The following is a 19,009-nucleotide window of genomic DNA, read 5'->3' as shown; positions in this document are numbered from 1 at the left end:
GACACTTCTTCTTCTGCGCCGCGGTCCTCCGGCGCCACGCCGCCGCCTGCTGGTCAGCCTCAGGAACAGCAGCTGTCTGTCAACGGTGATCCGGGATGAAGTGCTGAATGTGAACGAGTGTTTCTGACACTGGGAGGGTGACTGCATCTGTCATGTGTATAAATGAATATAAAACTATAACATTTATGACTGTAAGTACACATGCTGTCTATAATTTAAATACATTCCTGCAACAGTGGTGGACAGTGGCGTCTCCCTGCTCAGCTGGTCTGAACTGGTTCTGAACTGGTTCTGAACTGGTTCTGAACTGGTTCTGAACTCTCACTCCTTCAGTAATTCTGTCTGGATTCTGCTCAACAGCTCAAACAACAAGAAGAAGTAAAGAAACCCTGAAGAGACGAGACGAGGCCCAGCTGTGGAGAAAAGCAGTCTGCAGAACTGTGTGTGTGTGTGTGTGTTTGTGTGTGTGTGTGTGTGTGTGTGTGTGTGTGTGTGTGTGTGTGTGTGTGTGTGTGTGTGTGTGTGTGTGTGTGTGTGTGTGTGTGTGTGTGTCTGAGCTTAAGGAAACACCACAGGTCTTGTCTGGAGACGAGAGCGTTGCTTTAATGATGGCCCCAAATTTAAATTAAAATGGAGAAAACAGAACGGTTCCACAGGCTTTACTACTGTACAAGAATAATAATAATAATAATAATAACAATGGTGGGCTGTATCGTTGTCCTGCAGCAGGCTGTTGGAGGAGACGTTCAGGCGTCCTGGTTCAGTCCGGTGGAGCAGACGGGTCGGGGTCAGAGCGACCCCGCCCTCTCTGACCTCTCACCTCTCGTCCCGGAGGCCGCTCGGTGGGACCCGGTCCTCCGGTTTTCCAGTTTGACTTGAGAAATGAGCGAAGCGTTGAATGGAGATGCGGGGAGACGAGCGACACGCCGAGCGGCGGAACGTCTCCTCAGACCTCGGGGAACACGTCAGCCTCTGGCGGCGGGGCCAGGGTGACGGAGGTGACCTGGGTCGTGACGGGGGCGATGGCGGACAGTGAGTTGTGACTTTAAAAAAGAAAGAGAGCCGCCGGCGTGGCGGTCTTCACATGGCGTACTTCTGGGTCCATTCTTTTGCTAGTTTGTTGTATCTGTGGAGAGAAAGCAGAGGGTTGAGGCGCACGCACCACCGCAGCCTGTGGCGGGGAGCGTGCACGTGCATGCGCACGAGGCCGCGGCCAGCGCTCACTTGTCTTTGTCGTTCTTGTAGATGTGTGCTATGTCCGGCACTAGGGGGTCGTCCGGGTTTGGATCGCAGAGCAAGGAACATATGGACAACAGCACTGGAGGAGGTCAGAGGGCACAGGTCAGAGGTCAGCGCGCTCAGCAGGCCTGGACGGTGGACGGCCAGACTCTCACCTTTAGACACGGTGAGGGCCGGAGACCACTGCGAGCGCAGGATGTCCAGGCAGATGCTGCCGTTGCTGTTGATGTTGGGGTGGTAGATCTTCGTGGTGAACGCCACCTGGAAGGACAACAGCCGGCCATGATGCTGCCGCCGCCGTGCCTATGACTGTACAGCGTGCAGCTGACTGTCTGTACAGTGTCCCGCTGACTGACTGTACAGCGTCCAGCTGACTGTCTGTACAGCGTTCTGCTGACTGTCTGTACAGCACCCAGCTGGCTGACTGTACAGCCGTCCCGCTGACTGTACAGCGTCCCGCTGACTGACTGTACAGCGTCCAGCTGACTGTACAGCCGTCCAGCTGACTGACTGTACAGCCGTCCCGCTGACTGACTGTACAGCCGTCCAGCTGACTGACTGTACAGCGTCCAGCTGACTGACTGTACAGCGTCCAGCTGACTGTCTGTACAGCACCCAGCTGACTGACTGTACAGCACCCAGCTGACTGACTGTACAGCGTCCAGCTGACTGTCTGTACAGCACCCAGCTGACTGACTGTACAGCACCCAGCTGACTGACTGTACAGCACCCAGCTGACTGACTGTACAGCGTCCCGCTGACTGACTGTACAGCGTTCTGCTGACTGTCTGTACAGCACCCAGCTGACTGACTGTACAGCGTCCAGCTGACTGACTGTACAGCGTCCAGCTGACTGTCTGTACAGTGTCCTGCTGACTGACTGTACAGCGTCCAGCTGACTGTCTGTACAGCGTTCCGCTGACTGTCTGTACAGCACCCAGCTGACTGACTGTACAGCGTCCAGCTGACTGTCTGTACAGTGTCCCACTGACTGACTGTACAGCGTCCAGCTGACTGACTGTACAGCGTCCTGCTGACTGACTGTACAGCGTCCAGCTGACTGACTGTACAGCGTCCAGCTGACTGACTGTACAGCGTCCTGCTGACTGACTGTACAGCGTCCAGCTGACTGACTGTACAGCGTCCTGCTGACTGACTGTACAGCGTCCAGCTGACTGACTGTACAGCGTCCAGCTGACTGACTGTACAGCGTCCAGCTGACTGACTGTACAGCGTCCAGCTGACTGACTGTACAGCGTCCAGCTGACTGACTGTACAGCGTCCCGCTGACTGACTGTACAGCGTCCAGCTGACTGACTGTACAGCCGTCCTGCTGACTGACTGTACAGCCGTCCTGCTGACTGACTGTACAGCCGTCCAGCTGACTGACTGTACAGCGTCCAGCTGACTGACTGTACAGCGTCCAGCTGACTGACTGTACAGCGTCCAGCTGACTGACTGTACAGCCGTCCAGCTGACTGACTGTACAGCCGTCCAGCTGACTGACTGTACAGCCGTCCAGCTGACTGACTGTACAGCGTCCAGCTGACTGACTGTACAGCGTCCAGCTGACTGACTGTACAGCGTCCAGCTGACTGACTGTACAGCGTCCAGCTGACTGACTGTACAGCGTCCAGCTGACTGACTGTACAGCGTCCAGCTGACTGACTGTACAGTGTCCAGCTGACTGACTGTACAGCGTCCAGCTGACTGACTGTACAGCCGTCCAGCTGACTGACTGTACAGCGTCCAGCTGACTGACTGTACAGCGTCCAGCTGACTGACTGTACAGCATCCAGCTGACTGACTGTACAGCGTCCAGCTGACTGACTGTACAGCCGTCCAGCTGACTGACTGTACAGCGTCCTGCTGACTGACTGTACAGCCGTCCAGCTGACTGACTGTACAGCGTCCTGCTGACTGACTGTACAGCGTCCAGCTGACTGACTGTACAGCGTCCAGCTGACTGACTGTACAGCCGTCCAGCTGACTGACTGTACAGCGTCCTGCTGACTGACTGTACAGCCGTCCAGCTGACTGACTGTACAGCGTCCAGCTGACTGACTGTACAGCCGTCCAGCTGACTGACTGTACAGCGTCCAGCTGACTGACTGTACAGCCGTCCAGCTGACTGACTGTACAGCGTCCTGCTTGTACCTTCGGTGGTTTGAATGGGTAGTCGGTTGGGAAGTGGATTGTGAGGAAGAAGACTCCTCCTTGGTAAGGACTGTCTCCCTGAAAGCAGAATGAGGAAGAGGAGGATGAGGAGGATCACACCCTCCAAACACACCACGTGATTCAAGTCCAGATCAGCCAGAAACAGTCGGTCTGGACAACAACATAGGACCAAAGCAGCTGAAATTATCAGTGCAGTTTTATGTAGAACGGTTGATAAAACATTCTGAGAGTCTCCCGCAGAAAAGCTGGAGGTTAGTGAGGACGCTCACCGGACCCATGATGGTGGCCTGCCAGTGGAACACTGCAAGGAGACAGAAGACCCGTCAGAACCCTCACAACAGCGCCAGAACCTTAACATGTCCCCAGGTAACCCCAGCTGGCTCCAGTGTGTGTGTGTGTGTACGTACAGTCGTCTCCCACCGGCCCAGCAGAACACTGAGCTGGAGGATCTCTCTGCAGGTCCTGCAGCTCCTGAAACACACAGGAAGGGAAAGCTCACGCTGGGTTCTGGGATCGAGGTTCTGCCCCACTCTGGGAGAACCACTGCCTCCTCAGGTCACACCAGTGGAAACACTCCACTGTAGCAGTGTTGGTGTCCGTTGGCATGACAACGGGACCCAGAGTCACTGACAAGGCTCTACGCCGTCTCCATGGAAACGGGGGGAAAGCTACATTTCTGGAACGCTGCTCCTGGTCCTGCTACTGCCTCTGGTCCTGGTCCCAGTCCAGAGTCTGGTGGTCCTGGTCTCAGTCCAGGCTCTCCTGGACTTGGTGGTTTCAGAAACAGAGACAGCGGTTCTCCACATGTCTCACAGGACATGTCCAGCTATATGAAGCTCCTGTCTCAGAGGACATGTCCAGCTATATGAAGCTCCTGTCTCAGAGGACATGTCCAGCTATACGAAGCTCCTGTCTCACAGGACATGTCCAGCTATAAGAAGCTCCTGTCTCAGAGGACATGTCCAGCTATAAGAAGCTCCTGTCTCACAGGACATGTCCAGCTATAAGAAGCTCCTGTCTCAGGGGACATGTCCAGCTATAAGAAGCTCCTGTCTCAGGGGACATGTCCAGCTATAAGAAGCTCCTGTCTCACAGGACATGTCCAGCTATAAGAAGCTCCTGTCTCAGGGGACATGTCCAGCTATAAGAAGCTCCTGTCTCAGGGGACATGTCCAGCTATAAGAAGCTCCTGTCTCACAGGACATGTCCAGCTATAAGAAGCTCCTGTCTCAGGGGACATGTCCAGCTATAAGAAGCTCCTGTCTCAGGGGACATGTCCAGCTATATGAAGCTCCTGTCTCACAGGACATGTCCAGGAAGTGTCTGATCGGCACTCGGGACATTGGGACAGACCAGCAGAAGCTCACTTAGCAGTTGGTTAGCCAGTTAGCATGAAAGTTTGGGGCTGTCAGTCCGCGGGGGGACTTCCCGCAGATGTCCACAGCCATCACACGATAGGACAGCCCTCACACACTTTCAGTCGAGTTGTTTGAAGGCTTTTCGCTCTGTCGGGGGGGTTTTGTGGAGAGTTTGAACTCCAGCGTTAGCCTCCGCCGGGCCATTAGCTTCCCCCAGCTAGCTGCTCAAACTTACCTTCTGTATTCTTTTTAACGCCATGCTAATTCCCGCTCTTCACTCCGCCGCTCGCGCTGCTTCCGTCTCCGCTTCGAATCTCAGTCTTTTCACGGAAGGCTGCAGTTTATTCCCTGTACGATGTGTTTGTGTTTCTATAAAACCTCTTTTGTTTCCGCTATCTTCTGTTTACGGTTGGTCCTCCAGGTGCATCATGGGAAACATAGTCCTGAATCCCGCTGGCTGAGAGTCTGCATGAGGGCCAGCAGAGGGCGCCAGAGGTGACTGATACTGTAATAACACACACACACACACACACACACACACACACACACACACACACACACACACACACACACACACACACACAGATATATAACAAAATACATGCTTTATCCACAATGGAGAATTAACTACAACATGTAATTTTACATATAATTTTATGGGCAAACAAACAGATTAGAAAATGAGTTAAACAAAAGACATTTTTCAATCCTCTTTTCAACAACTGAAAATACTCAAATCCTTCAGAAGATGTTTACAACGTCCATGGAGCCACTATAGAGCAGCTATAGAGCCACTATAGCGGAGCTGTAGAGCCACTACAGAGCAGCTGTAGAGCCACTATAGAGGAGCTGTAGAGCCACCATAGAGGTGTTGTAGAGCTGTTTGTGGCCGTGGAGCTGCAGACGTCTCTTTAGGTCCATGAAGTCTTGCTTGGTTTAAACTCTGGTGTAGAAACAACCGGAAAGCAGCTGCTCTCTTCTTTCTTGCTCAGCATTAAAGCTCCTTCCATGTTTTTCTCCGTGGTGAGGGAGCTGAGTCTTTCATTCCTGTATAATTTCCCTGTAGATGTCTAATCCTGTAATTTTTTTGACTGAATATTTTTTCAGTGGATGAAGGTGATCAGGATCCACTTGATTTTTCTGGCAATTTGTTCCAGTTATGAGCATCTTGACTCCACTCTGCACTATTTAAGGTTTGCTGCTTTTTCATACAGGTGGTTTTTCCAGTGTATACTGACAAAGTGTGGATTGATTTCATTCAGAAGACTCCACTCACAGATCTGATCTGACTGTTGGTGAGAAATTCAAATGAAAGATCCTCATTAAGGCCATAACAAGTGGAAACCAGCTGAGCAGAGGTTGCAGTGCGTGGGAAGGAGCAGTTTCCTCAGGACAGAAACGTGGCTGGACCTGAGCGGCAGCATGCCTCTCCCTTCCTGTTCCTGCAGCAGCAGCACAGCAGATAGCATCGGGGACTCATTTCTTCACTTATCTGTCCTCAAGCCGATCTGCAGTGGAGATGACTGTTCCCGGCTGACTGAGACAGACGGTGTAGCCGCCGCAGGCCGGGCTGTCAGCGGCGGCGGCCCGGTAACGTATTAACCAGGACGACTTAATGAGCAACCGTGTTTCAACAAACCCCTCCCCCCAGGGAGCGGCCGCACCCGAACAACAGGTAAAACATCAACCTGCCGGCCCAGCCTCCGCAGCCACCTCCACAAGTGACCTTTGACCCTGCTCAGTCGTTAAACCAGCCACCGTCACCTGACTGAACCTGTTAATGTGTGTGTGTGTGTGTGTGTGTGTGTGTGTGTGTGTGTGTGTGTGTGTGTGTGTGTGTGTGTGTGTGTGTGTGGTTCTGCTCTGAGCCTGTTGTTTTACCGACTCCTGGCCCCGCCCAGTTTCATTGTTTGCTGCTACGCTCCCTCAGTCTGAACCCCGGCCTTCCTGCACCTGGGAAATGTGGACCTGCCAGTCCGTCTCTCCGCTGCACACACTTCACGGACGCTGGAGGGCCCAGACTGGCCCAGCACTGTGGACCGGCCCGGCTCTGGTCCGGCTCTGTGGACCGGCCCGGCTCTGCGGACTGTGCTGGTCTGCGGACCGGCCCGGCTCTGCGGACCGGCCCGGCTCTGGTCCGGCTCTGCGGACCGGCCCGGCTCTGCGGACTGTGCTGGTCTGCGGACCGGCCTGGCTCTGCGGACCGGCCCGGCTCTGGTCCGGCTCTGCGGACCGGCCCGGCTCTGCGGACTGTGCTGGTCTGCGGACCGGCCCGGCGCTGCGGACCGGCCCGGCTCTGCGGACTGTGCTGGTCTGCGGACCGGCCCGGCTCTGGTCCGGCTCTGCAGACTCCACACACAGCAGCTCTGCTGCCAGGGGAACCGTAGCACCAGAACCTGAATCAAACCTCACAGCATTCTGTGTCAGGAGCATAAAATGGTAAAAGACTGAAACTGCAGCACAATATGAGTTTACTAACATGTTACTTTTCTAACATTTCCATTTTCTGCCACTGAAGATCAAACCAGGCTAAATTTGTTGTGTATCTGTGAGAACGTGGGAACAGTAGGAGTCCCGCTGCGAGACACTCCTGTCCTGTAAAGGCTGGGCCGTCTGAAGTGAAAACCCGTCCTTTCTGTGTTTTTATTTCCAAAAAGTTTCACATTTACACAGAAACATTCTGTTCCCACGGAAATATTTCATATTTACCATGTTTTATTAGAAAATGTCATTTTCAGCCTTTATATTTGAGGAAGCCTGAGAGTCATGTTTTCTCACCACACTCTCATGTCGTCCTGTCAGGGAACAGCTTGAAAACACTTCAGCTCTCCATAAACACCCCCGTTATCTGTTTACTCATTCCACGTTCTGTTTATGGGACTTCATGTCAATTACAGAGATAGCATCCGTTTTCCAACAGATATGGTTAATTGTGACTGCAGGGAGCAAGAGGAATGCTGCAGTTATGTTACAGAATCAGATGATGCACACACACACACACACACACACACACACACACACACACACACACACACACACACACACACACACACACACACACACAGACTTTCTTTAAATGACACAGCAGCAGAGTGGAGATCGCCCTGCTGCCAGTCAGGCTGACAGGTGGAGACATGGACTGACCTCCACCTGTGTTGACCTGCAGGATCTTCCTCCCAGACTTTAGCAGCAGCCTCATCTATAAACGCTTATTAGACACAGAACGGAGCCTGAAAGATGCTGATGCCACTTCAGACACAGATCTATATAGATAAATGGATATAGAGTGGTGGACAGCACTGGCTGACAGGAGGAACAGCATAAACATCCTACAGAAAATATCTTGACTGAGCAGACACCATCCGATGCCGCCACGCCTCCACCTGTAGCAGACACCACCTGATGCTGCCATACCATTCTCCTCTTGACTTCCACCTTCAGATCAGACCGCTTCTTCTCCACTGCCATTTTCAGTCTTTGGACACCCGAGCACTTTCAGTCTGGATCCTACGTGATGTCTAATGAAGGAGCCTCCGCGAGGTGGAGGAGCCTCCACGAAGCCGAGGCGGAGCGAGCTTTACCAGCATGGCAGTTGAAACACTTCGCAAACTGGGGAATTTGGAGTTTTGTAGTTTAAAACAATCTTTCCTGAAGCATGGGCTTGTATTTGATGAAGGTAATTTCCAGTTGACCTCTACCTTCTCGCATCTGTGTTTTGCATTCATGCTAAAAGTTTCTAATAAAAAAAACAAGCAACGAACTTCACTATACACATCCAGAACGCTCCAGAACCCTCCAGAACCCTCCAGAACGCTCCAGAACGCTCCAGAACGCTCCAGAACCCTCCAGAACGCTCCAGAACGCTCCAGAACGCTCCAGAACGCTCCAGAACAGTCCAGAACCCTCCAGAACGCTCCAGAACCCTCCAGAACTCAGCCACCAGATGAAAATGTCCACTGTTTGAACCCGAGGTTCTGCAGCACAGTTAGGAACCCGGGTGTAGAGCAAGGAAAGACTGGGGGCTCGGTTAGGATTTGAACCCGAGACCTCTTGCAAAGGGGGTAGTCCTGACTGCTCTCTGGGATTTGAACCCAGGACCTCCTGCAGAGGGGAGTAGTACCGAGTGCTCTCTGGGATTTGAACCCAGGACCTGTTGCAGAGGGGGGCAGTACTGACTGCTCTGAGGGATTTGAACCTGGGGTCTGACCCTGGGGCGTCTTGCAGAGGCGGGTAACACTCGTGCCTCTTCTGGGATTTCAACCCGGGATTCGAACCCAGGATCCTGCGCCCGGCAGGAGCAGCCGGTTGTTTTACAGCGCGGCCGCGGGCGGAAGTGACGCGTTGTGACGCGGCAGGAAGTGGGAGGCGCCCCGTCGTATTTATGCTCTCTCCTCGATATGAGCGCCAGTGACTGCGCGCCGCCCGTGGAGCGCCTCACCCCCGGACGCTGCTCGGCTGCCCGCGGGCTCTCTGGCCGTGCTCGTGCTTGTTGTCGGGGGCGGAAGCCCGCGGCCGCCGCCGCAGCGCCGCGCCCGGCCCGGGGCTCGGAGGACGCTCTTATGTAACCGCGCATCGATGCAGCCGCGACCCTGAACGAGCCGTCGAGTCTCGGATGTCCGCAGCCCAGCCTGGAGCGCTGATGGAGCCGTCCCTGGCGCTGGGCCGGCTCGAGCTCAGCCCCGGCCCCGGGACCGGGACCGGGCCCGCCGCCCCGCGGCTCCCTGCCGGGCCGCGGGCCCCGCCGGGCACGGGCCCGCCGCACCTGAACGGCTGCGTCCCGCTGTCCCACCAGGTGGCTGGACACAAGTACGGAGTGGACAAAGTGGGTGAGTGACACACACACACACACACACACACACACACACACACACACACACACACACACACACACACACACACACACACGCACACACACACACACAGCATCCTGACCAACCTGATCGATCAGTGATCCCTGATTGAACTTTAACCCTCAGATCAGACTGACAGGCTCTCATGCTGTCACGTGATCACCTCTGTGACCCGGGTTCCCCCGGCGCTCCTGGAGGTTTGGGTTGAGAGGACAGAGTGGGACGGGAAGCCAGGCAGGAGGAACCCGGCAGGGAGATCAGGACAGGGAGGACACCCAGTACAGAGCCCTGAGGAGCTCCTGATAGAGGCTGGTATCAGAGCGTCCGGTCCTGCTCCGTATTTGATAGTGGCATTTGAACGCAGCACGTGGTGTTCACGGTCCTGTGGCGCGGTGGTGCAGCGGCGGCGCTGTGCAGGCAGGGCGCTCCGGGGGATTACAGCCGCTCACCAGGCTTAGGAAGCGTCAATGAAAGGGTTAACACAACAACAGACGGCTGTGCCGCTCCGCCCGCCGCCGGAACAACGGGTGGAGGCCCTCTGCGGACGTCGCTGCTGACCTTTGACCCGGCAGTGGGGGGCACACGGCTGGCGGGCTGATGGGGGTCGGCGGAGGGGAGATGGTCCGTCCAGATCCGGCGGGTTCCCCCTGAGAGTCCAGGAACCGGAACACCGAGACCTCGCTCTGAACACCGCGTCTCAGACGGAACCAGAAGGTCCACGTTTACAGCAGAACGTTTTGAGGACGTCCCCGTCCAGAGACGCCGAAGACGGGACAGTTCTGTCGGCTCAGGAGTTCTGATGAAACCACTCACTGCCGAGAACACGGAGAACAATACACAATATATGTGATCCGACTCATTTCAGCAGATCAGTCCCATCATGCTTTGCACTGAGACGTTTTTGATCAGATACCAGGACTGATTCACACAAGTGATATGTGAAGGCCGGGCTCTGCTGGGTTCTCCCGGGCTCTCCCGGGTTCTGCTGGGTTCTCCCGGGCTCTGCTGGGTTCTCCCAGTTTCTGCTGGGTTCTCCCGGGCTCTGCTGGGTTCTCCCAGTTTCTGCTGGGTTCTCCCGGGCTCTGCTGGGTTCTCCCGGGCTCTGCTGGGTTCTCCCAGGTTCTGCTGGGTTCTCCCGGGCTCTGCTGGGTTCTCCCGGGCTCTGCTGGGTTCTCCCGGGCTCTGCTGGGTTCTCCCGGGTTCTCCCGGGCTCTGCTGGGTTCTCCCGGGTTCTCCCGGGCTCTGCGGGGTTCTCCCGGGTTCTCCCGGGGTCTGTGGGGTTCGGGGTGACGGTTGAGACGAGGACAGACGTCCAGGACGCCGTCCTGCCGGAGTGTCGCTCTGTCCTGAATGGCCGGCGGCGGGTTTCCCGCTGCTGCAGGTTGCCGTGGCGACCTGCCTTTGTTTGGCCGTCCTCCGCCGGCCTCCGTCTCTCCGGGAGCGTCCCGCTCACAGGAACACAAGCGTCCATTCATGAAGGGAGCTGGACTGCGTCCACCTCGTCCCCCCCCCGCCCCGGGCCGCTCCGGCTCCGGCTCTGTTTGACCCTCTCGTTAATGGTTAATCCAGGCGCTCGCTTCACTCTCTCACCTGCTTTCACTCTTTCACCGCTGATTTAAACCCAAAGTGAAGACATGAATGAAAAGAGGACTGAAGCAGGGACGTCCTCCTGGAGCGCCGCCCTGTCTGTGGCTGGGAGTACTGCAGGCAGGACGGTAATCCTGCATGGATTTTGACCTTTTTATCTTCGTTAACTCAGTGTGCCAAGTACACACACACACACACACACACAGGGAGGTTGTCCGGGGTGTGTTCGGCCAGCACACACACTTGGATATCATTCCTGAGAGAGAGTGAGAGAACAAGTTGAGTCAAATTCCTCCTCCTTCCTCAGCAGCGGCGGTGACGTCAGTGCTAATGCTAACGCTAACGCGGTCCTGCGGTGACGTCTCTCTCTCTCTCCTCGCGGTTACCGTCATGTTGCAGAACTCCAGCTCCGTTAATCCACCGTTAGCATGACCCAGAGCTGGAGTCTGTTACTGTTTCACTGAGCTCCTGTTGACGGGGGGCGGAGCCTCATCCACCTGAACTGACGCCTCGTGGAGACGTCGATGACCTTTCACCCTCGGTGACATTAGCATTACCCCCAAATTCCACATCTTCCGTGTCGGGTCCGGTCGGGTCCGGTCCAGTCCGTTCCGCTCCGCTCAGGCCTTTCAGAATAAAATGCATACATAGTCCTGAATATGTATTTTTTAGAAAACACGAAATTTATGGACAACAGCCTGCAAATGGGCCTACAAATGTGTAAACGTTCAGAAACGTTGGACTACAGCTGAGTTACAGGCAAAATACAAATTTGTCATATAAAACTTGAAAGTGTTTTATTTTTTGTTTGCCCGCTTTTAAAGTGTATATTTTAGTCAGTATGGGATGTCTCTCCGTGATATATCTGAAAATTAATGTGAGGACAAATAAAACGTCTTTAAACAGTTTAAACAGTTTAAAAGTTTTTAATAAAGACAAAATGACTTTATTTTGAATAAAGCCGGAGGTTGTTGGAGTTTGGTGCGACCTGAACTGTGTAAATTTATGCGTGTGGAACTGGTCGGAGCGGACCGGACAGAAAAATACACCTGGGCTCTAGTTTGGACTGACGGAGCGGAGCGGAGGCTGTGGAATCAGCTGCTGTCATTAAAATAGTGACGTATTGCTGCGGGGGTCGGACCGGACAGGACCGGAGCGGACCGGACCGGACCGGAGCGGAGCGGACACGGAAGATGTGGAATTTGGGGGTTAGCCTGTTCCCACAGTAGCTGGATTAGCGTGGGCAGCCTGAGCTAAATGTTAGCTTAGCTTTAGAGAGCTCAGCTGAGCAGCAGCTTCTTGTCTTTATTTCACAGACCGGGTTCTTTCACCAAGTTCTATCTTCCAGATTACAGAGCATCTTCCTCCTCTGGCTGCTGTAATGTCCTGGGTCTGCTGCTGGCTGTGTGTGTGTGTGTGTGTGTGTGTTTGCACATGTGTGTTCTCCGTGGCGTTGAGCTGAGGAGCAGGTTGGTCCTGCAGGTTCAGCCGGTCGGTCTGGAGCAGCTGTGCTGATCTAACCAGACGTGGAGCAGCGCTACATCCCATAATAACAAATTCTGGCGGCCCGGGTCCCAGAGAGCAGTGCTCTTCTTCTTTGTGGATCCGGCTTTAAGTGCGGGTGTTTTTATTTACTGAAATTCCTCATGACCAGGTTCAGTCTGAGTGTGTGTGTGTGTGTGTGTGTGTTTACACTGTAGCGGTGTAGACGGTGTAGACGGCGCGGTTCTGGTGTGTTCTGGCTGTCCGTCCCGGCGTCCTGCTGGACCTGATCTGTTCAGACGGTGGAAAAGCAGAAATGCTGCAGTGAGACTGAACCGACTCTTTAACTGCTGTACAACCCGTGGTCCACACCCTCACCTGCAGGACGCGCTTCACTTCCTCCTGAACCTCCTGTCAGCTCCTCCTCCTCACTGCTTTCTCTCTCTCTCTCTCTGTGTGTGTGTGTGTGTTTGTTTTCCAGGTATCCTGCAGCATCCAGATGGGACGGTCCTGAAGCAGCTCCAGCCTCCACCCAGAGGACCACGAGAGAGGGACTTCTACAGCACGGTACACACACACACACTTTCTGTCTCAAAACCTTTATTTACCAGGGAGTGTGTGGGTACAGTAAGGTGTGTGTGTTGCAGGTGTATGCGGAGGACTGCCGGGACCCCTGCCTCCTGGACCTCCAGAACCATCTGCCCAGGTACTTCGGCACCTGGTCGTCTCCGGACAGCCCCGCCGGTGAGCCGCCGCTCCGCCAGGGTCCGAACCCTCCGGGCTGGTGCTGATTGGGGGGGTGTGTTGACCCGCTGTGCCGCGCCCGCAGAGCTGTACCTGAAGCTGGAGGACGTGACGCGGCGCTTCGCCAAGCCGTGCATCATGGACGTGAAGCTGGGCCGGCGCAGCTACGACCCCTTCGCCTCGCAGGAGAAGCGGGAGCAGCAGATCCGGAAGTACCCCCACATGGAGGAGGTCGGCTTCCTGCTGCTGGGCATGAGGGTCAGTCCACCCGCCTCTCGGAAAACACACGGCCAGCAGGTCGAAGGTCGGCGTGGCGCAGAGCAGGTGTAGTTCCGGCCCTCGGCCACCAGGTGGAGCCAGCGAGCAGAGGAAGTGGTTTCTCTCTCTTCCTGTGGAGACTGGAGGCTGTGAGCAGATCTGACCTGAAGCAGCTTTAATCCACCTGCTGTCGTGAGCGCAGAGCGTCCCGGGCGGACGCTGGGCGGAGACGTCTGACCTGCTGTGTGTGTTGCAGGTGTACCAGGTGGACAGAGACGCGTTCGACTCGTACGACCAGCACTATGGACGAGGCCTGGTGAAGGACACGGTGAAGGACGGTGGGTGTCTGAGAGCTGCTTCCTGTTTCCTGATGATGGCAGTGACCAGTCAGCTGGTGGACTGGTTTGACCCTGTCCCCTGTCCCCCCTCCAGGCCTGGCCCGGTTCTTCCATAACGGCGTCAGTCTGAGGAAGGACGCCGTGGCGTCCAGCATCTGCCGAGTGCGGCGGATCCTGCAGTGGTTCGAGTCCCAGCAGCAGCTGGTGTTCTACGCCAGCTCCCTGCTGTTCGTGTACGAGGGCCTGCCCTGCTGCTCGTCCTCGCCGTCCCTGTCCTCGCCGCTCAGCAGCTCCTCCGTCAGCTCCGGCGACGACGGCGGCGGCAGGGCCGGGCCGGAGGCGCCCGCCGAGCCTGAGGTGGCCGAGTACAACAACAACAACATCCGGGCGGCGCCGCCCTGGGACTACGGCCCGCCCACCATCAACACCAACCACAGGAAGGACTGCGCCAAGAGCCGTCTCCACGGCAACGGCGGCGCCGCCCCCACGGAGGAGACGGCCCAGGACTCGGCTCTGTGCCAGGAAGACAACTCGGCCTGGAAGAGGAGCGGAGAGCTGCGGCGGGCGCCCAACGGCAACGGGGGGGTGGAGGGCGAGGGCGAGGGGCGGAGCAAGAGCAGCGAGGGGGAGGAGCTCCAGGGGGAGCAGGTGAAACGGAGAGCCGGCGACGCCGCCGAAGACGCCGAGGTTGAAGTCCGGATGATCGACTTCGCCCACGTCTTCCCCAGCCAGAGCCACGACCACGGCTACATCTACGGACTCAAGCACCTGCTGACGGTGCTGGAACACATCCTGTGTGACGCCGCGTAGGCCCCGCCCCCTCCGCTCTGGCCCCGCCCCCACACGCACTGACCCCTCCTCTCAGGAGCGACAGGAAGAGGCTGGAAACAGAACCATCATCTTCATCATCATCTCGTGTGTGTGTGTGTGTGTGTGTGTGTGTGTGTGTGTGTGTGTGTGTGTGTGTGTGTGTGTGTGTGTGTGTGTGTGTGTGTGTGTGTGTGTGTGTGTGTGTGTGTGTGTGTGTGTGTGTGTGTGTGTGTGTGTGTGTGTGTGTGTGTGTGTGTGTGTGTGTGTGTGTGTGTGTGTGTGTGTGTTGCATTACATGCACTAATCAGTCCATGAAGGCATTTTAACCCTGTACTTCTCGGCTCCGCCTCCAGCTGACTCCTCCCTCTCAGATCGGGTGGAGGCGGGTGAGCCGAGCTCCACCCTGGGGTCAGGGGTCAGGTGTTCATTCCTCCATCTGCAGAACTGCATGTTCTGGAGAGCGCTGCCCTCTAGAGGCTGCTCTCGGCGCTGCGGCTCCTCGGCTTCATGTCGGAACCCCCGGTAGCTTTCATGCTAGCATTAGCGTCAGAGCGAACATGCTGGCAGCTGCAGCAGTGCGGCGCTTCGGGTGGAGGCGGAGCTCGGCGCGGTGGAGGAGTGGGCTGTGAGCGCAGGCGTTCAGCAGGGTCGGGGAACCCACTGCTCCAGGTATCTAACTCAGGTATTTCCAGTCACAGACCTTCTCGTCCGCCGTGGGGAAGTGGGCATTGCTCTCATCTCGTGGTCCGGTCCGTGGACCGCTCGTCCTCGTCCTCGTCGTGCGTCCAGCTCGTCCTCTGTCTTCTGGTTGGAGGAACACTTGGTTCTGCCGGTGTTCTCCTGTTTTTAACCTTTTTAGATTGTGGTTGCTGGTGTGCGCTGGACTCCAACCGTGACTTATTCCCTCGTTTTAACTTATTCTGTCGTTAAAAAAAAGAAAAGAAAAATCTGGGTAAGAATTGGAAACTCAGCCATACGGTCGTGGATCCTGCAGAGAGGGTTGTGTGTGTGTGTGTGTGTGTGTGTGTGTGTGTGTGTGTGTGTGGGGGGGGGGGGGGTCCTGGTGGAGCGGTGGAGCCATGCTCAGATTGTATTGAAGACGTGCTGCTTTAACGGGTCGAGACAGACTCGGAATCCACCGGAGGCTCAGAAAGAAAGACGGACTGAAGGGTTCCTCTGCCCAGAAACTTCTGGAAACTTCTCCATGTCGGGTGAAGCCATTGTTTTAATCCAGCCCAGGTGGGTGGAGTTGGTGGAGTTTTTGGTCGGAGGTCATTAAGAGATCACACCGGGTCTAAGTCCTGCCTGTGGCATCTAGACCACTTCCAGTGGATCCTGGTCTTCTTGGACCGGGTATCCAGGACCAAAGGGCTGAAGTCTCCACTGTAAACAGATGGTGTTGTCCTGTTAGCACCGTCAGGAGGACCTCCACCTTCGCAGTAACGGTTCAGGTAGCTCGGGTCTTCAGACTGACGGAGGAGGATCTGGGGATCCTCCACATCTCCACCGTCACCTGTTCTCAACAGCTGTAGATCAAGACTGGAAGGAGGCGGAGGCTGAATGAGGCTGCAGGGTGGAGGTCCTCTGCAGGGTGGAGGTCCTCTGCAGGGTGGAGGTCCTCTGCAGGGTGGAGGTCCTCTGCAGGGTGGAGGTCCTCACTCTCCACAGAGAACATCAGGAACCGAGGAACTTGGCGGAACTGAGAGAGCGGGTGGTGGACCTACTGTGGAGGTTCTGCCTCCGAGGCCGGTCCACGACCCGTTCCTTTCAGTCTACCGACGGTCCTCAGTGATGGATCTTTGTTCGACCCCCCCCCCCCCACCCCCCACCCACCTGGTAGCCTATCCCTCACACTCTGTTCCTCATGTCAGGCTAGGTTCTCCACCTCCCCTCCCGGGTGTGGTCTCTCCCGGGTGTGGGTCTCTCCCGGGTGTAGTCTGTCTCCCGGGTGTAGGTCTCTCCCGGGTGTAGTCTGTCTCCCGGGTGTAGGTCTCTCCCGGGTGTAGTCTGTCTCCCGGGTGTAGGTCTCTCCCGGGTGTAGTCTGTCTCCCGGGTGTAGGTCTCTCCCGGGTGTAGTCTGTCTCCCAGGTGTGGGTCTCTCCCGGGTGTAGTCTGTCTCAAGGGTGTAGGTGTCTCCCGGGTGTAGTCTGTCTCCCGGGTGTAGTCTGTCTCCCGGGTGTAGTCTGTCTCCCGGGTGTAGTCTCTTGGTGTTGTGGCAGTGTGTGTGTGACAGTCGGAGAGCTGTGGGCTGTTTAAAGCTGTGAAGTTTCGGGGCTTCCTCCTCCCTAGCGCAGTTAGCTTAGCGCAGTTAGCTTAGCGCTGTTAGCCTAGCGCTGTTAGCTTAGCGCCAGCCCGTCGGTCCATCTGCCCTCCTGAACCTGACGACCCAGTGAAATGCACAAACCTCCTCACTTTATGTAACATATGAATATAGTGGACAGTATGGAAATCAGATCTTTTGTACATTTACTTGATTCCGTGTGTTTCGGTTTTAATCTGAACCAGACGACGAAGATTAGAAGATAATATTTTCTCTAAGGAGCTAGTCAAAGATAACCTTTAGGAGTCGTTCGGCCATGTTTACGGAGGTCTTTTTAATCACTGCCTTATTCTTCTCTCCATGTTGTGATTTTTCGAATCATTCCGGCAGCTTTGTGAATATTGAGACTTTTATTTTGGCGGCCTGCTGCGTTGTGGCCGATTGAATCCATATCGTCATGTAACCCGGGGCATTGTGGGCCGGCAGCGTCGCACTCATCAAGCCGGATCTGGTCTGGCAGTAGGATCCGGGATTGGGGTCCTGTTGTGGGATCCAGTTGTGGATCTGGCGGTGGGATCCAGTGGTGGACCTGGATCTGTTCGTGGGATCCAGTAGTGGGTCTGGATCCGGTCGTGGGATCCAGCGGTGGCTCTGGATCTGAGCTTGATGGCTCTTCGCTGCAGACCTTTCCTTCCTGGAGCTGGTTCGGTTCCAGGCTCATGTGTTTACATCTCATCTCGTCTCCTGCTGCAGGACGATCGTTTCTCGGTTTTTAGTTTTCTTCGGTCTCGTGTGGACGGGCTGAGCCGTCTGTCCCGTATGCATTCAGCCCTCACTGAGGGACTCGGGTTCGATGCCGCCAGTGCCGCTGGACCTTTTTAAAACCACCACACTGGAGCGCCGGTCATGTGACGGCGGAGAGCGGCAGACTGATGCTCTGCGACTCAGTTCATGCAGCAGCATTAAAGCTAACGCTTCTTCTACACTTCCTGTCATTTTAACAACATATTAACTGATTTTAAGTCTTTCTCTGGATGATTTTAGCTGCTTTACATTTTGACATGGCTCTGTTCGAGCTTCAGCCTGCAGGAGGATCATCTCTTCAACCTTTCTTTACTTGAAATGGATCAATCTGAAACCAGATCAAACCTTTCAGTTTCCAGAGCTCTGCTCTCACATGATTTCATCCAGATTGCATTAGCCTTCCCATGTTTGAGATATTTCCCTAAAATCTGTAGATTGGTGGTTCGTAGTGTTTTGAAGGATCTACAAACTGAATGTTGTGGAGGAAAATCTCAGCCTGTTGAAAACCCTGAATGTCATGAGGTGAGAACAGGTGGAGTTCCTGGAGGCGTTCAGCGCCGTCGGCTCCACCTTCCTCCTCTCAGCAGTCTGGAAGCTTTGAAAACGCCGCAGTAATCTGAGTACTGAAGGAAATGTTTAACCCTCCATATTAAACACTTAAAAAAGCATAACGGCCTGGCCTTTGAATTTCAGTTCAGCGCTTGACTAAACTTCACTTCCGTCTTTCACCTTTAAACAGAGATTCTCCAGCTTGACGGGGCGCTGCTAATTTTTAATGGTTTTGATCCGGAGAAGTAAAGTACAGCTTAAAGCGGCAGCTGAAACATGAGGAGCTCACATATCGGACGGCGGGAATCGGGCTGAGAGTCTCTGTTTAAAATAACTTCATTCAGCATGTCGTCCAGTGCCGGCTGAGTCGTCGGAGGACGGGACGAGCCGCCGTAGCTCCGGGTGGAGCGGCGTGCGTGCGGTGGCGTTGAGGAATCGAACGTGTTGACGCTCCGGCCCGAGAGAGTCAGACGGAGAACTCCACCCAACGGCCCTCTGCTCATTATTTTTTCAACAATAAAAGATTAAACTGGTGTGCTGCGTCTGTGCTCT

The 19,009-nt window shown here is 55.3% G+C and overlaps 2 protein-coding genes across 3 annotated transcripts; one reads left to right on the top strand and one right to left on the bottom strand.

Moving 5' to 3' along the window:
* Window positions 1-581: 581 nt before the first annotated feature.
* On the bottom strand, window positions 582-5,197 carry LOC115392859 (ubiquitin-conjugating enzyme E2 D4-like). The gene is made up of 7 exons (XM_030097481.1): window positions 5,011-5,197; window positions 3,825-3,888; window positions 3,687-3,718; window positions 3,397-3,474; window positions 1,395-1,500; window positions 1,225-1,318; window positions 582-1,126 (listed from the first exon to the last, which is right to left on the bottom strand). The coding sequence occupies exons 1-7, from the start codon at window positions 5,032-5,034 to the stop codon at window positions 1,081-1,083; spliced, it is 444 nt and encodes a 147-aa protein (XP_029953341.1). The 5' UTR covers window positions 5,035-5,197; the 3' UTR covers window positions 582-1,080.
* A 3,970-nt stretch (window positions 5,198-9,167) lies between these two features.
* ipmkb (inositol polyphosphate multikinase b) lies at window positions 9,168-18,990 on the top strand. 2 transcript variants are annotated; one of them, XR_003931908.1, is made up of 7 exons: window positions 9,168-9,601; window positions 13,176-13,261; window positions 13,342-13,438; window positions 13,524-13,696; window positions 13,953-14,034; window positions 14,129-16,763; window positions 16,799-18,990. XR_003931908.1 is itself a non-coding variant. In XM_030097478.1 (6 exons), the coding sequence occupies exons 1-6, from the start codon at window positions 9,388-9,390 to the stop codon at window positions 14,842-14,844; spliced, it is 1,368 nt and encodes a 455-aa protein (XP_029953338.1). In that variant the 5' UTR covers window positions 9,168-9,387; the 3' UTR covers window positions 14,845-18,990. The 2 variants fall into 2 exon arrangements, 1 of the variants encoding a protein (XP_029953338.1); XM_030097478.1 differs by having other exon boundaries at window positions 14,129-18,990.
* The last annotated feature ends 19 nt before the right edge of the window (window positions 18,991-19,009 follow it).

Source organism: Salarias fasciatus, chromosome 8, assembly GCF_902148845.1.
Source record: "Salarias fasciatus chromosome 8, fSalaFa1.1, whole genome shotgun sequence".
Classification (NCBI taxonomy): domain Eukaryota; kingdom Metazoa; phylum Chordata; class Actinopteri; order Blenniiformes; family Blenniidae; genus Salarias; species Salarias fasciatus.
This window is presented reverse-complemented; position numbering and strand designations above follow the sequence as displayed.

Coding starts and splice junctions, on each gene's coding strand:
- LOC115392859 (XM_030097481.1), bottom strand. CDS start 5,034: ATGGCGTTAAAAAGAATACAGAAG. Junction 3,719..3,824: donor TGGGCCGGTGGGAGACGACT/GTACGTACACAC, acceptor GTCTCCTTGCAG/TGTTCCACTGGCAGGCCACC. Junction 3,475..3,686: donor AGGCCACCATCATGGGTCCG/GTGAGCGTCCTC, acceptor TTCTGCTTTCAG/GGAGACAGTCCTTACCAAGG.
- ipmkb (XM_030097478.1), top strand. CDS start 9,388: ATGTCCGCAGCCCAGCCTGGAGCGCTGATGGAGCCGTCCCTGGCGCTG. Junction 13,262..13,341: donor AGAGGGACTTCTACAGCACG/GTACACACACAC, acceptor TGTGTGTTGCAG/GTGTATGCGGAGGACTGCCG. Junction 13,697..13,952: donor TCCTGCTGCTGGGCATGAGG/GTCAGTCCACCC, acceptor TGTGTGTTGCAG/GTGTACCAGGTGGACAGAGA.